This window comes from Lineus longissimus, chromosome 18 (assembly GCF_910592395.1).
Source record: "Lineus longissimus chromosome 18, tnLinLong1.2, whole genome shotgun sequence".
Classification (NCBI taxonomy): Eukaryota; Metazoa; Nemertea; class Pilidiophora; order Heteronemertea; family Lineidae; genus Lineus; species Lineus longissimus.
The window spans coordinates 15,817,687-15,832,475 of NC_088325.1; the positions used below are offsets into that span (position 1 = coordinate 15,817,687).

The 14,789-nt window shown below is 43.2% G+C and overlaps 2 protein-coding genes across 6 annotated transcripts in view; one reads left to right on the plus strand and one right to left on the minus strand.

The window, feature by feature from the left end:
* LOC135502194 (monocarboxylate transporter 13-like) lies at positions 1–8,340 on the plus strand. 3 transcript variants are annotated; one of them, XM_064794820.1, is made up of 8 exons: positions 1–959; positions 2,099–2,358; positions 2,971–3,114; positions 3,304–4,248; positions 4,741–4,926; positions 5,502–5,585; positions 6,607–6,732; positions 7,014–8,340. In XM_064794820.1, exons 2-8 carry the CDS (start codon positions 2,100–2,102, stop codon positions 7,178–7,180), a joined length of 1,911 nt encoding a protein of 636 aa, XP_064650890.1. In that variant the 5' UTR covers positions 1–959; position 2,099; the 3' UTR covers positions 7,181–8,340. The 3 variants fall into 3 exon arrangements, with proteins under 3 accessions (XP_064650890.1, XP_064650891.1, XP_064650892.1); XM_064794821.1 differs by lacking the exon at positions 1–959 and adding an exon at positions 1,304–1,416; XM_064794822.1 differs by lacking the exons at positions 1–959; positions 2,099–2,358 and adding an exon at positions 2,637–2,671.
* The window catches only part of LOC135502192 (monocarboxylate transporter 12-like), an 18,016-nt gene continuing 11,566 nt past the window's right edge, over positions 8,340–14,789 (minus strand). For all 3 annotated transcript variants that reach the window (XM_064794817.1, XM_064794818.1, XM_064794819.1), the window contains exon 7: positions 8,340–10,894. In XM_064794817.1, coding sequence (XP_064650887.1) covers positions 10,680–10,894 — 215 coding nt within the window. In that variant the 3' untranslated portion in view covers positions 8,340–10,679. The remainder of the gene's footprint in view (positions 10,895–14,789) is intronic.

Genomic DNA, 14,789 nt, shown 5'->3' on the forward strand with positions numbered 1-14,789 from the left:
CAGCCTGCTAATCACTATAATATACATGCAGAGTACTTGCATTCTGGTCATTTCCATTGAATTCAACATCTGTAAATGGGACACCTCTCAACTAAGGACAGCATTAGTGAGTTGGCTAGGTATAATATTGGTAAGTAAGGGACAATTATCACAACCTCGTGTTGCTTGATGACCAAGTGTTCGGCACTCTGTCAGTTGATGTGGGATGCGTTCTTGCACAACCCAACTTTTAGTGATAGTACGGAAGGACATCGTCGCAATTGACAGTTGATAATGTGCAGCCAAGCCTGAACAATGGGCTGGACATAGCTTGGAACACTACGGGCTTGGTTACTCTCACTGCCGTCAGATGGCAGTGTGGGGCAATCGGATCATGAGACAGGCGCTGGCTACCTCGTGACCTGGCAAAAACAGGGACTCTGAAGTGTCCACCTCATGACCTTTCTGCCCCTATAGGCACCCTGTAAAGCATGTGTCACAACACCTCCTGGTCACAACCAGAGTTTTGACTTTCACTTTTCAAGCCATGTGTGCCCTTAGAGTACACATGGCGTGCCACTTCCCAATTGGCACTGCGCTCATGCTGACCTAGTGGCGGTGACCCGGTGACTAAACCTATATAAGCCATCGGCACCATCGGTGTACACCTCGGACGCAGTGGACCGACCTCGTTCTTCACATTACGATGAAATTCAAATTCAAATATTTTTATTAGACTAACGCGATGCGCTGCTTCAGCTAAACTCATTTCCTAATCTCCCTGCGTTTCTCTCGGTGGCGAAGAACGCATGTCGTCCTGTCAGTTACTGCCCTTTTGGCCTTTCGTTTTAGTCGTGGTGGTGTTCTTATAGCATGTGGATGCTCATATCATTATCTCTATAACATTGGATAACGATAGTGAGGGAGGGATACGACCTTACACCAGAAGCCTTGGAATAATCGCTTCGGTTTGCTGCAAGGTAGGCTAATCATTAGCGATGCCCGCCGCGATCAGCTGATTTTCAACATCTTGATACAATGTATGCAAGTGTGTGTGTGTCACCTTGACAATGATAGTTGCAGCCGATTGAAGGCCTATTGTTGATTGTGTTAGGTTATAGGCCAATAAATACTTGTTTTCGTTGTCTTATTTTGAGATGGATAAAGCCATTTGATAGGTATTGTTTTTTTACTAGGGCCTCTAGAGAGTTCCGTGAAGGCTATAATGAGGGGAAATTTCCCCGGTAATATTATCTCTTGTGGCCCAATGGGATTCCTGGCTGTGGCAGTACATGTGCGCTGCGCCTGGGAGGCCGGCATTTTCCCATCCTGCTTTTGCATGTAGGCCAGTGTCACGAGGATTAGCACCATTCTCCCACTCCGACTGAAACTCCGAGAGCTAATAGCAGCAACCAATGGACAACCGTGATTTAAATGGTTTGATCTTAGACTCTAAGCTTTGATGGATGGTTTCCACTCCTGGAAAACCATCACACGTAGGGAAAGGAATCAGTGTCTTTCATCTATTTTGCTCTTAAATAGTGAATATTGATGTCGTATTTCCTATTCGTAAGAAATCGGCGCGAATAGGAATACGACTTCGATATTAACGGTTTATGCGCGTATTCGACTTAAGACGCCTTCCTGGCATTATGACAGTGTTTCATCAGTGGCGAGCGTCAATGCTAATTCTCGCTATTATTGGTCAGTGAAAGTGATGTTGTGAGTGAATGATGTACTGTGTGTGTGTGTTTTGTCGGATGATGCTTATTGGCTGTTATATGTTCGGCCAATGTAGGCCTATTCACTGGTCTTCTCCGTCTACTATCTGGTCTTAGGTCTCGTGCAGACAGTGTGTCACTATCAGAACTGATCAGGTCACTTTATCAATGCGTTCAGGCTAAGGTCCATAAGCCTCCCGTTTACAATCACTCGGAGATTACTACCAGTGAATCAGACTTCCTCGGAACCATCATGGTGCCATGATATTACTAGGTCATGACCGGAAAACGCACTCAGAAAACCAATGTCCTCGGAGAGAGCTTGAACTAGAGACTCGGTGAGCGAATTGTCTGTGCTCCGAGTGCAATCCTTTGTCAAACGCTAATTGTCTTTACAGAATGACCAAAAACGGCAAACAGAATAAAAACAATTCCTGCCCTGCTGAGAATGAGGAGACACGATTGGGACCACCGACGCCCCCGGATGGAGGATGGGGTTGGGTAATCATGTTCGCCTCGTTTATGGCGAGCGTCATCGTCGACGGTGTGTGTTTCTCGTTTGGAATCTTTCTACTGGAGTTCTTGGATTATTATGGTGAAAGCAAGATGACCACATCATGGGTTGGCTCCACACTCAATGGAATGTACCTCTCCATAGGTGAGTTTTCAAAGTATCATATTGGTTTTAGGCCAAGTCTTTGCTGTGTGCTGTTATGGTCTGCTGATTGTGGGTTTACTGTCCAGGTAAACAGACAGATGTATTATAGCCTAGTCAATATCACATAGGCCTATCACATAGAGTGAGCGGAACACAGACATTGCGCAAGTCACCTGATTGATTCTAACTCTAAGACAGCGCTAGCACAGGATGGATGTGAATATTTATGTTGGTGCCTGCCTTTTTGTGAGATCCAACTACCAGTAGTGGTCTTCCGAATCTTTTGTCAGTTGTGGCTACCTAGTTGTGGCAGGTTATTTTGGTTTTGATTTAAATCTTATCATGGATGGTCTCAGTGGATTGATGAAAACAATGAAGAGTTTCTGTTGTGGCTTGTTTTGTACCTTAATCACCATTACGTTTGACATGTTTGACAGTCATGACTGGATATAAAGCTCTAAGGATTGTATTGATTTATTTAGATACCTGGACCATTTTTATGATTGTTGCTTAGCAACCTGAACCTCTTGCATAGCAACCTGATACATGCATGTATAACCCTTGCTCAGTAACCTGATACACTAATAGTAAGTGCCTCTTGTTCTTTTACAGGCCCTATTGTTGGTGCATTGGCCAACAAGTATGGATGTCGACGTGTCGCTATATCAGGCAGCATCGTGGCAGCCGTTGGCTTCTTCGTTAGTACCTGGTCACCGAATATCACTGTCCTTATTATCCTATATGGAGCTGTTGGGGGTACGTATCGTATGTGACCCTCTCAGGGTTCCCAAAAGGGTCATCCTGCACTCTTGTAACCACCTACTCTATTGTAATGGATATTCCAGTTGGGGTTTCCCTTAAGCTTTGTACCAGTGAGATGTTTCTGCAGTCACAGATTTTTCAGTTTTGGTGAGCCACCATTACAAGTGTTCCTTTTCGTTTCAGGTCTTGGCTTCGGACTTCTCTACTTACCAGCGATTGTAATGGTTGGTTTCTACTTTGAGAAGAGGAGGGCGTTAGCTACTGGTGTAGCTGTTTGTGGCTCGGGGATCGGCACATTCATATTTGCGCCTCTTTCTCAGAAACTTTTAGATGTTTATAATTGGCAAGGTGCGACGTGGATTATATCTGGTGTGGTTTTAAATGGTGTTATACTGGGAGCATTATTCAGACCATTGTCACCATCACAGGTACCCATATCACCCTCCCTAACAGCAGATGGTACGGTAGCGATTGAGAAAGAAGAAACTGAGCAGCTGCTACAAATTGATTCTAGTCCCAAAGTGTCGGTGACGACTCATGAAAATGGAAAATTTGGGCAGAGTGATGGCCAAGCTGGGACTGACACTCGCAAAAGTGATACAGGTGCTTATTTACCAAAAAATAAGCAATTGGAATTGTTGAAAACCCATGTGCGGCCTGACCAAAAATTGTTCTGCTCTGTCGGTAATATGAATTCCACTGATGTGTGTCGCAAAAGGACCATCTCTGAGGGTCCACGCACATTAACACCTGAAACAGCACCTACTTGCCATTTGAGTTGTGATCAAATCTGGGTGAACAGTGCAAACAAAAGTACAAATGTCGAGCGCATCAAACAAGACATGCAGCGTCCTCTTTACAGAAAAGATATCTTTTATGCGGGAAGTGTGAAGAATTTGCCAGAGTTTGCAGTGCAGAAGGACATGGATTCGTACATTCGGAGTATTACATCCATTCCAACTTCAAGCTGTGATACAAAGCCTGAGCCTGGGGCTGTTGGTGATAGGCCTCATACTGAGCGCTGTTGTGGAGCAATGCGTAACGTGATGGGGAACATGATGGATTTCAGCCTCTTGAGGAGCCCCACGTTCATTGTGTATGGTCTATCTTGTTTCCTCTGTATGATAGGTAAGTGATGGTCTCTTTAGGAGCCTCTTTAAACGAGATGAACAGAGATTTCAACTCACTGGACAGTTACCGGTGGATGCCAGCCCAAGCCAAGACCCCTTCTCATTGGACGCCAGTTACTGGTGGATGCCAGCCCTAGCCAGTACCCCTTCTCATTGGACAGTACCTGGTGGATGCCAGCCCAAGCCAGTACCCCTTCTCATTGGACAGTTACTGTTGGATGCCAGTCCTAGCCAAGACCCCTTCTCATTGGACAGTTACTGTTGGATGCCAGTCCTAGCCAAGACCCCTTCTCATTGGACAACAGTTACTGGTGGATGCCAGCCCCAGCCAAGACCCCTTCCCATTGGACAGTTACTGGTGGATGCCAGGCCAAGCCAAGACCTCTTGCTCTTGGCCAGTAAAGGTGGTGTATGGACTCCCCTAAAACCCCTAGTGTCAAGGGTAACAAGGTCATGGATATCATATTGACCATTGATTGTCCACTTACAGGTTTCTTTGTGCCGTTCATGTTTCTGCCTGACCACTCCCTGAAGATGGGCATTCACAAGAATGAGGCAGCATTCCTCTTGTCTATATTAGGCATCGCTAACACCGTGGCAAGGGTGTTCTCGGGCTGGTTAGCTGATCGGCCTTGGGCTGATGCTCTCATCATCAATAACACAGCTTTATTAATAGGTAGGTGCTTATTGTCTCTTCACAGTGGACGGGGGGGGGGGGGGGGCATAGGCACTCAATATTCTTATGCATATCTATAGATTGATTGGGGCAGCCACGGGACATTAACAATGAGTTTGCTCCAATTGGCATCAGATATTTTCACCATTAAAGTGGTTTGATAGCCTACTCTGCAATTTGTCCAGCCATCTCAATTTCAAGCATGTGTGAAAAGCGATAGTAAATCATATTTGTCTCTATAAGTTATGAATGCAGAAATTTTGCATAATGTGTCTATAAAGGCAATAAAACACTTGGATGATAATTAACATGTAAGCGATGGCGATCAGCTGGGACATTGAATAAACTAAAGTAAATCATAAATAATAAAACACTTGGATGATAATTAACATGTAAGCGATGGCGATCAGCTGGGACATTGAATAAACTAAAGTAAATCATAAATAATAAAACACTTGGATGATAATTAACATGTAAGCGATGGCGATCAGCTGGGACATTGAATAAACTAAAGCTTCCTTTTATGTACAATGTATTGATATATTCATCTCATGTTTTCTGTTTTTATGTTGCAGGAGGGATCTGTACTATGTTGGTGCCATTTTGTTTTAATTATACATTACTAGCAGTGTACAGTGTGGTATTTGGCATGTGTATAGGTAAGTCGTGTATAGGTAACTCAAGAAGATACAAACAAAATACATACCACCACTACAATGTCAATAAATAAATGTCTGATAAATCAGTCATAAGTGAGTTGTTCCTGAATAGATCTGCAGCTTGTCCTAGATTTATTGTCATCTAGGGTAATCATGGGACCAATAATGAATAACAACAATGCAGCTTAAAAATTGGATAGGGCTATTGGAGAGTTGTTTGTGTGTAAATGAATTGATAAAGTACATAATGCTTGGATGATGAAAGTGTGCCAGTGAGTTCCAATTATTGGCTGAAAATGGCCTGCTCAATCCTTCCAATGTCTAATTATGCTTGGCCTTAGAAAGAAATTGATTCAGGTTAATTTGATTCATGGGCTGTGGTGATCATTAAACTTCACCCGAGTCATGAATAATCCTTTTCTAGGTATGGAGTCCGAGCTATTTGTCTTTATAAGAGTGACAGTTGTTGGGACACTGCCACTGATGTTGGAGTCCAGGTGTCACCATGACTAGGCTGATTACAACCTGTGTGGGCTGTGGATTTGATGATATTGTAATCAACCTGGAATTTGGTCTCTCTTTACAAATCACATGCAGACATCGTGTTGTTGATGGTCAAGTGGTTTATCATTGATAGGCGATTATATGTTTGGAGGACAGTTATGCTGAAGACTATCAACAAAGAGTAAACCTGTAGGCCTATTTTCTTAGTGCTAAGACTGACCAGTCTGTCTCAATAGTGGTCAACAATGTCTCTCGCTCTCAAAGGTCTTACATTGGCACTAGGGGTATCAAGGAGCTGGGTGATCCAGATAAAGCACTCGCTTGATGTTGACAAGCGAAGAGCTGGTTCAAACCCACGATCATTGTATTGAGAGTTGGAAACCATAACAATTTAGCCACCCCAACTCACAAAATGAACTTGTAAAAGGCAAAACATCTAGTGTTCAATAGTGCTCAAGGTTAGTTTTACCTCATGTCTGCTCGATCGTCGGTGAACCTATTTATTACTTTGTTTCAGCTGCGTTTGTCTCTTTACGTTCAATCATTATGGTTGAGCTGATGGGTCTTCAACGGTTGACAAATGCATTCGGACTTGTCACGATGTGCCAGGGTTTGTCATCATTTATAGGGGCTCCAATAGCTGGTAGGTATAGGGGTTAGATCTTTGTCATCATTTATAGGGGCTCCAATAGCTGGTAGGTATTGGGATTAGATCTTTGTTGGTTGACGAGTTTTAAGGGGCTCCAATAGCTGGTAGCCAAAATATTTAGGTTTTGATCTCCGAGGACCTCATCAAACTAAGACAAAGCATGATTGATAAGTTCCAACAGGAGATACGGGCAACAGCCAACATATCACTGTACTTAGCTGGTGTCACACTCGCCCCTACAGTACCCATGTTCATTGATCTTTTCCATGTTTTAGGCTCTCTATTCGATACTACAGGCGACTATGACATATCGTTCTATTTCGCTGGAGCCACGCTTGCCCTTGCCGGGCTGATCTGTTTCCCTCTTCGGCGCATCTCGCAGTGGGAAATTAACAAGTTGAACAATATGAATAACGATGACCAGGAACTAACCAGTGTTTGAACTGCATTCAGTCATCAGGAATATATGGTACTTTCTATGATTGATATGTGATCTTCCAGTGAATTTGTGGCAGTAACTGCCAACGAGGCCTACTGGCTTTCCCAAGAGTTGGGGTTCTTCACAGATACGGCCGCTTTTTATGCGGTAATGTTGTATTCTTAGGGAGAAACGACACAAACAACAGACTGGGATATGAAACTTGGTAACAGGACATTTCGTCCCTAGGACATTTCGTCCCCAAAAATTAGTTTTTTCATATTTTCACCAGTTCAATATTTATTCATTTCTGAGTGTGACCCATGTACTATTATTGCACGAAAAGTCCTAGGGACGAATTGTCCGGGGACTAAGCTGGTGAGGTGTGTAACTTCAATCAGCCATGCCTGGGCTCGGTGACCATGTTATATTTAATGGAGTCGTTAGTCTTTAACATGAAAATTGTTAATGGGATAAGCTAAAGGAAATTATCTTGAGGATACGTTACTTTCAGGGATGACATGAAGATTGTGCTTTAGAGAAACTGGGCCTCCCAACAATAGTCTCCCTTTATGTCGGGACCTTTACTGAAATCTTTAGATTTATGTGCATTATATATTCCAGTGCATGTTCTGGTGTTGCTGCTATCAAGATCACTGATTACTTATCATGTTTTCGACATTACTCTGGTGCGCTATCATGATTAAATGTATTCGTGAGATTTTCCATTGTACATTTCAATGTGGCAAAGATCGCATGAAACGTCAAAAACAGTTCTGCTCCAAATCCGGGATTTCGGGAGAAGACTTACAATGTTGGTATTCTGATTGAGAGATTCAAAACAATGGAGAGAATTTCAGATTACAGAATGCCAAGGGATTTATTTCAAGTGCTTGTATATCTCGCAAGTTTAAGATCAGTTTTGGCTTAAAAAATACTGTGATGCCATCTACATGTTGTATTAAAACTCACAAGATAGTCTGCTCAGGAATGCTTGCGATAGTCATACAGGGATTCGAATTTTTGGATTCTTGGTTCTCGACTACCACATTGCGCCATGATATTGTCCTCGAGACAGTTTCAAGGAATGTTCACTTCACAGTATCTTGCATTTTAAAACCTCTTCTACATGTATGACACCTTGGTGAGAACACCCTCGCACATTAAAAACTTCAAACAATGGTTTTGGTCTTACAGTAATCATTTTATTCAAAACTGGGTGATAATATGAATGATTGTAATAAGAATGTATAAAATCAGGTTTCTAGAGGAGGCTAACCTGCATGGTACTTTCACCTGTGTTATATTCTGCTGGCTTCAGTTACACAGTTATTGCACAGACCATGAAATATCCAAACATTCAGTGCCCAACTGATATTTCAAAGAAACTACAACCACCTTCTGTAAAGAAGGTTTACCACATAAAAAAAAATCTTGAATGCCAATCTCCAATACGCAACATTTCCAGACCCCAACAATCCAATCCAAAGTGAAATAGGGTGGATTTCCTGAATCTCAACAGCAATATTTGGCCCACCCCAGAGTCACAGAAAAGACCATTCCCCATCCAAAGGTCAGTAGCCTGTTCATGGACTAGGTTTAGTTATACCTAGCAGCTGACAGGTGTCTCTCTTATCGCACAGTGTCTTGGCACTGTTTTCCCTTGTATTGGGAACCAGATTCAGTTCTCTAAAGCGAGTATTCGACACACACACCCTCCAAGCTATTGCCTACAGTCCCTCTTTGATAATAGCTGAAATGTATAACAAGGCAGTTTGATTACAACCCTGGCTTCCTAAATCCCTGTTGCATTATTATTCATATTCGCTGGTCACACCAGAGACTAGATCAGTAATGAATGAGGAGTGGTCCAAGAACATGTTCCACAATCAGAAAAATGGATGCATAAGGCTTATAAGGGATATAACTAAGATGGAAAGTTATAAAGCAAGAAATATGCTCTACATGCAATCAGGTATCTTATTAGACTTACAACAATCTTTTTTTGACTGTGAGATACATGTGGACACCTCCTGATTATGAACATGTATATGTAAAAACAAGTATGTATAATGATCTTTACACATACATGTACTTGGTAAAAATGATGATAAAAGTTGTTTTGGTGGAGTAGCCGGTACTGCTGTAAAAGCTCTTGAACAGCTCACCTCACTGTACCAGCTCTTGAACAGCTCACCTCACTGTACCAGCCAAAATAAGCAAAGTTTCCATTTGTAGAGTAACCCGTCAACAAACTTACATCGCACATATTCAGTCAAGATTAACAGTTCACACTTCACAGTGTCATAAAAATCACACACAATAAACAAAACCACCCACCTATAAAGATTCTCCATATGTCATTTTCACTCATTTGCTCACGTTTTGAATGAGCTCATGGCCAATGCACCAACGACGTCAGCAGTTAAAATCACAGCTAATTGACCATTATTCATCCTGTAGAAATAACACACTCTCTCCCATTTATTCAAGTATCAAATCATAGATGAAAAACTAGCGGTTTACATCATGGAGCACACGACCCATCCTCTTATTCAGGAACATAATATAATACATGATTATTATTCTGCTGAACTAAAATAACCGCCACAACATCATCACTGGATACAATATTTGACATCAATTCATCTAAACAATTCGTTTCATACACAAATAAGCCACAAATGGCTTTTTAAAGACAACCATTCTGCCGCTTGTGATCTGTACATTTCATAGGCCTATATTCATCACACAGTCACTGCTAAAACATAGTATACATCATAAAGGCCTACATTAATCAAACAATCACGTGGTAAAATACAGCTCACTGTATCAAATAACAAAATATCTTTAGTCCTTGTAGTCCTGCCGATTCATTCTCATCAACATTTTGAAGCCCATAAATCCTGAAGTGTCAATCATGTCTATCAACATCAATGGTGGGCCGGTTTGACCACATTCTGTGTCGATACGACAGATTAGAATAAGACTGTAAAGTGAAACACACTGTAACAGTGTTGAGCAGCTTTTGCACTAACCGGGTATGTCTCGTAAACGCCCGAGATTATCTCAATGTCATTTGATGCATCTTGCAGTCACTGTATTAATATCACAGAAGTAAATGTGAAATGAAAACGTCACATCCAAGTGCTCTCGCAAACCTATCTTTATAACATGTTCAGGGTCACAAGACCTCCAAGTGCTTTCTCAAACCTATCTTTATAACATGCAAAGTCTGATCATGTCAAGTTGAACTTACCCCTAATGGGTAAAAACCGGCCCAAAGATGTGATATGAGTATGAGTAAACATGTGATATCAGGCATCGTAACTTGCTCTGCAGGCCAACATACTGGTCAACACCATATTAAGCTGGAGTATAAAGCAACTTCAATTAATCAATATACACATCAAAGTCATAGAAAGCTTTGAGTGTTCACAATCCAATATGTGCTGTCATGTGAATGTCTCGCATCCATTTCAATGATCGGCTGTGGTCTCCAAGGCGTTGACCTTGCAAGGCCTCATACAACTGTGTTACTCTGCGGTTCATTCTCCTCCTCTGACTCACTGCTACTGCTCGACATTTTATCTGCCAGAGGCGCGTCCGTGTTATAGTCCATATGTTTCGAGAAGCAAGGCAACCAGAGGAGACAATGGAGTAAAGCACATCCCATAATCAGACCTCCGCCCATATAGAAAGACGCGTCATAGCTCCCTGTCGTGTCGTACACGATACCTGTGTAGGGAAAAGAAACAATGATTAATAATCTGCTGCTAATGAGGTGGTTGGGTGATGATCAAAGGAGAAGAGATCAGTCTAATCGAATATTTATCATCCAAAACAAAGCCTATTTGAGGTTCACATACGTTGATCTGTGTTTCATAAACCTCAGCAATAGTAGGCTGTCCTGAGGGCAATTCAAATATGTCTGGTGAGAAAGAAGGCATGTGGTTTTAAAGGACATACTCCACAGTTTGCTGGTCTAACCACATACCCGAGGCTAGTCTTAATATGTTGTTAATAGCCTTACCTGCTAGTGGTGGTCCAAACCCTGATGATATACCACGGGCTAGTCTTAATATGTTGTCAATAGCCTTACCTGCTAGTGGTGGTCCAAACCCTGATGATATACCACGGGCTAGTCTTAATATGTTGTTAATAGCCTTACCTGCTAGTGGTGGTCCAAACCCTGATGATATACCACGGGCTAGTCTTAAGATGTTGTTAATAGCCTTACCTGCTAGTGGTGGTCCAAACCCTGATGATATACCACGGGCTAGTCTTAAGATGTTGTTAATAGCCTTACCTGCTAGTGGTGGTCCAAACCCTGATGATATACCACGGGCTAGTCTTAAGATGTTGTTAATAGCCTTACCTGCTAGTGGTGGTCCAAACCCTGATGATATACCACGGGCTAGTGTGAGTAAACCAAATGCATTAACCACATACCCCAGGCTTGTTGTTAGCCTTACCTGCTAGTGGTGGTCCAAACCCTGATGATATACCACGGGCTAGTGTGAGTAAACCAAATGCATTAACCACATACCCCAGGCTTGTTGTTAGCCTTACCTGCTAGTGGTGGTCCAAACCCTGATGATATACCACGGGCTAGTCTTAAGATGTTGTTAATAGCCTTACCTGCTAGTGGTGGTCCAAACCCTGATGATATACCACGGGCTAGTCTTAAGATGTTGTTAATAGCCTTACCTGCTAGTGGTGGTCCAAACCCTGATGATATACCACGGGCTAGTGTGAGTAAACCAAATGCATTAACCACATACCCCAGGCTTGTTAATAGCCTTACCTGCTAGTGGTGGTCCAAACCCTGATGATATACCACGGGCTAGTGTGAGTAAACCAAATGCATTAACCACATACCCCAGGCTTGTTGTTAGCCTTACCTGCTAGTGGTGGTCCAAACCCTGATGATATACCACGGGCTAGTGTGAGTAAACCAAATGCATTAACCACATACCCCAGGCTTGTTAATAGCCTTACCTGCTAGTGGTGGTCCAAACCCTGATGATATACCACGGGCTAGTGTGAGTAAACCAAATGCATTAACCACATACCCCAGGCTTGTTAATAGCCTTACCTGCTAGTGGTGGTCCAAACCCTGATGATATACCACGGGCTAGTGTGAGTAAACCAATAGCCTTACCTGCTAGTGGTGGTCCAAACCCTGATGATATACCACGGGCTAGTGTGAGTAAACCAATAGCCTTACCTGCTAGTGGTGGTCCAAACCCTGATGATATACCACGGGCTAGTGTGAGTAAACCAAATGCATTAACCACATACCCCAGGCTTGTTAATAGCCTTACCTGCTAGTGGTGGTCCAAACCCTGATGATATACCACGGGCTAGTGTGAGTAAACCAAATGCATTAACCACATACCCCAGGCTTGTTAATAGCCTTACCTGCTAGTGGTGGTCCAAACCCTGATGATATACCACGGGCTAGTGTGAGTAAACCAAATGCATTAACCACATACCCCAGGCTTGTTAATAGCCTTACCTGCTAGTGGTGGTCCAAACCCTGATGATATACCACGGGCTAGTGTGAGTAAACCAAGTGCATTAACCACATACCCCAGGCTTGTTAATAGCCTTACCTGCTAGTGGTGGTCCAAACCCTGATGATATACCACGGGCTAGTGTGAGTAAACCAAATGCATTAACCACATACCCCAGGCTTGTTGTTAGCCTTACCTGCTAGTGGTGGTCCAAACCCTGATGATATACCACGGGCTAGTCTTAAGATGTTGTTAATAGCCTTACCTGCTAGTGGTGGTCCAAACCCTGATGATATACCACGGGCTAGTCTTAAGATGTTGTTAATAGCCTTACCTGCTAGTGGTGGTCCAAACCCTGATGATATACCACGGGCTAGTCTTAAGATGTTGTTAATAGCCTTACCTGCTAGTGGTGGTCCAAACCCTGATGATATACCACGGGCTAGTCTTAAGATGTTGTTAATAGCCTTACCTGCTAGTGGTGGTCCAAACCCTGATGATATACCACGGGCTAGTGTGAGTAAACCAATAGCCTTACCTGCTAGTGGTGGTCCAAACCCTGATGATATACCACGGGCTAGTCTTAAGATGTTGTTAATAGCCTTACCTGCTAGTGGTGGTCCAAACCCTGATGATATACCACGGGCTAGTCTTAAGATGTTGTTAATAGCCTTACCTGCTAGTGGTGGTCCAAACCCTGATGATATACCACGGGCTAGTCTTAAGATGTTGTAAATAGCCTTACCTGCTAGTGGTGGTCCAAACCCTGATGATATACCACGGGCTAGTGTGAGTAAACCAATAGCCTTACCTGCTAGTGGTGGTCCAAACCCTGATGATATACCACGGGCTAGTGTGAGTAAACCAATAGCCTTACCTGCTAGTGGTGGTCCAAACCCTGATGATATACCACGGGCTAGTGTGAGTAAACCAATAGCCTTACCTGCTAGTGGTGGTCCAAACCCTGATGATATACCACGGGCTAGTGTGAGTAAACCAAATGCATTAACCACATACCCCAGGCTTGTTAATAGCCTTACCTGCTAGTGGTGGTCCAAACCCTGATGATATACCACGGGCTAGTGTGAGTAAACCAAATGCATTAACCACATACCCCAGGCTTGTTAATAGCCTTACCTGCTAGTGGTGGTCCAAACCCTGATGATATACCACGGGCTAGTGTGAGTAAACCAAATGCATTAACCACATACCCCAGGCTTGTTGTTAGCCTTACCTGCTAGTGGTGGTCCAAACCCTGATGATATACCACGGGCTAGTGTGAGTAAACCAAATGCATTAACCACATACCCCAGGCTTGTTAATAGCCTTACCTGCTAGTGGTGGTCCAAACCCTGATGATATACCACGGGCTTAGTGTGAGTAAACCAAATGCATTAACCACATACCCCAGGCTTGTTTAATAGCCTTACCTGCTAGTGGTGGTCCAAACCCTGATGATATACCACGGGCTAGTGTGAGCAAACCAAATGCATTAACCACATACCCCAGGCTTGTTAATAGCCTTACCTGCTAGTGGTGGTCCAAACCCTGATGATATACCACGGGCTAGTGTGAGTAAACCAAATGCATTAACCACATACCCCAGGCTTGTTAATAGCCTTACCTGCTAGTGGTGGTCCAAACCCTGATGATATACCACGGGCTAGTGTGAGCAAACCAAATGCATTAACCACATACCCCAGGCTTGTTAATAGCCTTACCTGCTAGTGGTGGTCCAAACCCTGATGATATACCACGGGCTAGTGTGAGTAAACCAAATGCATTAACCACATACCCCAGGCTTGTTAATAGCCTTACCTGCTAGTGGTGGTCCAAACCCTGATGATATACCACGGGCTAGTGTGAGCAAACCAAATGCATTAACCACATACCCCAGGCTTGTTAATAGCCTTACCTGCTAGTGGTGGTCCAAACCCTGATGATATACCACGGGCTAGTGTGAGTAAACCAAATGCATTAACCACATACCCCAGGCTTGTAATAGCCTTACCTGCTAGTGGTGGTCCAAACCCTGATGATATACACGGGCTAGTGTGAGCAAACCAAATGCATTAACCACATACCCCAGGCTTGTTAATAGCCTTACCTGCTAG

What these genes read in the sequence shown, in the direction of transcription:
- LOC135502194 (XM_064794820.1), top strand. Translation starts at nt 2,100, where the DNA reads ATGACCAAAAACGGCAAACAGAATAAAAACAATTCCTGCCCTGCTGAG. An exon ending in TTGTTTCCTCTGTATGATAG is followed by an intron (nt 4,249 to 4,740) that starts GTAAGTGATGGT and finishes GTCCACTTACAG; the next exon opens with GTTTCTTTGTGCCGTTCATG. An exon ending in TAACACAGCTTTATTAATAG is followed by an intron (nt 4,927 to 5,501) that starts GTAGGTGCTTAT and finishes TTTATGTTGCAG; the next exon opens with GAGGGATCTGTACTATGTTG.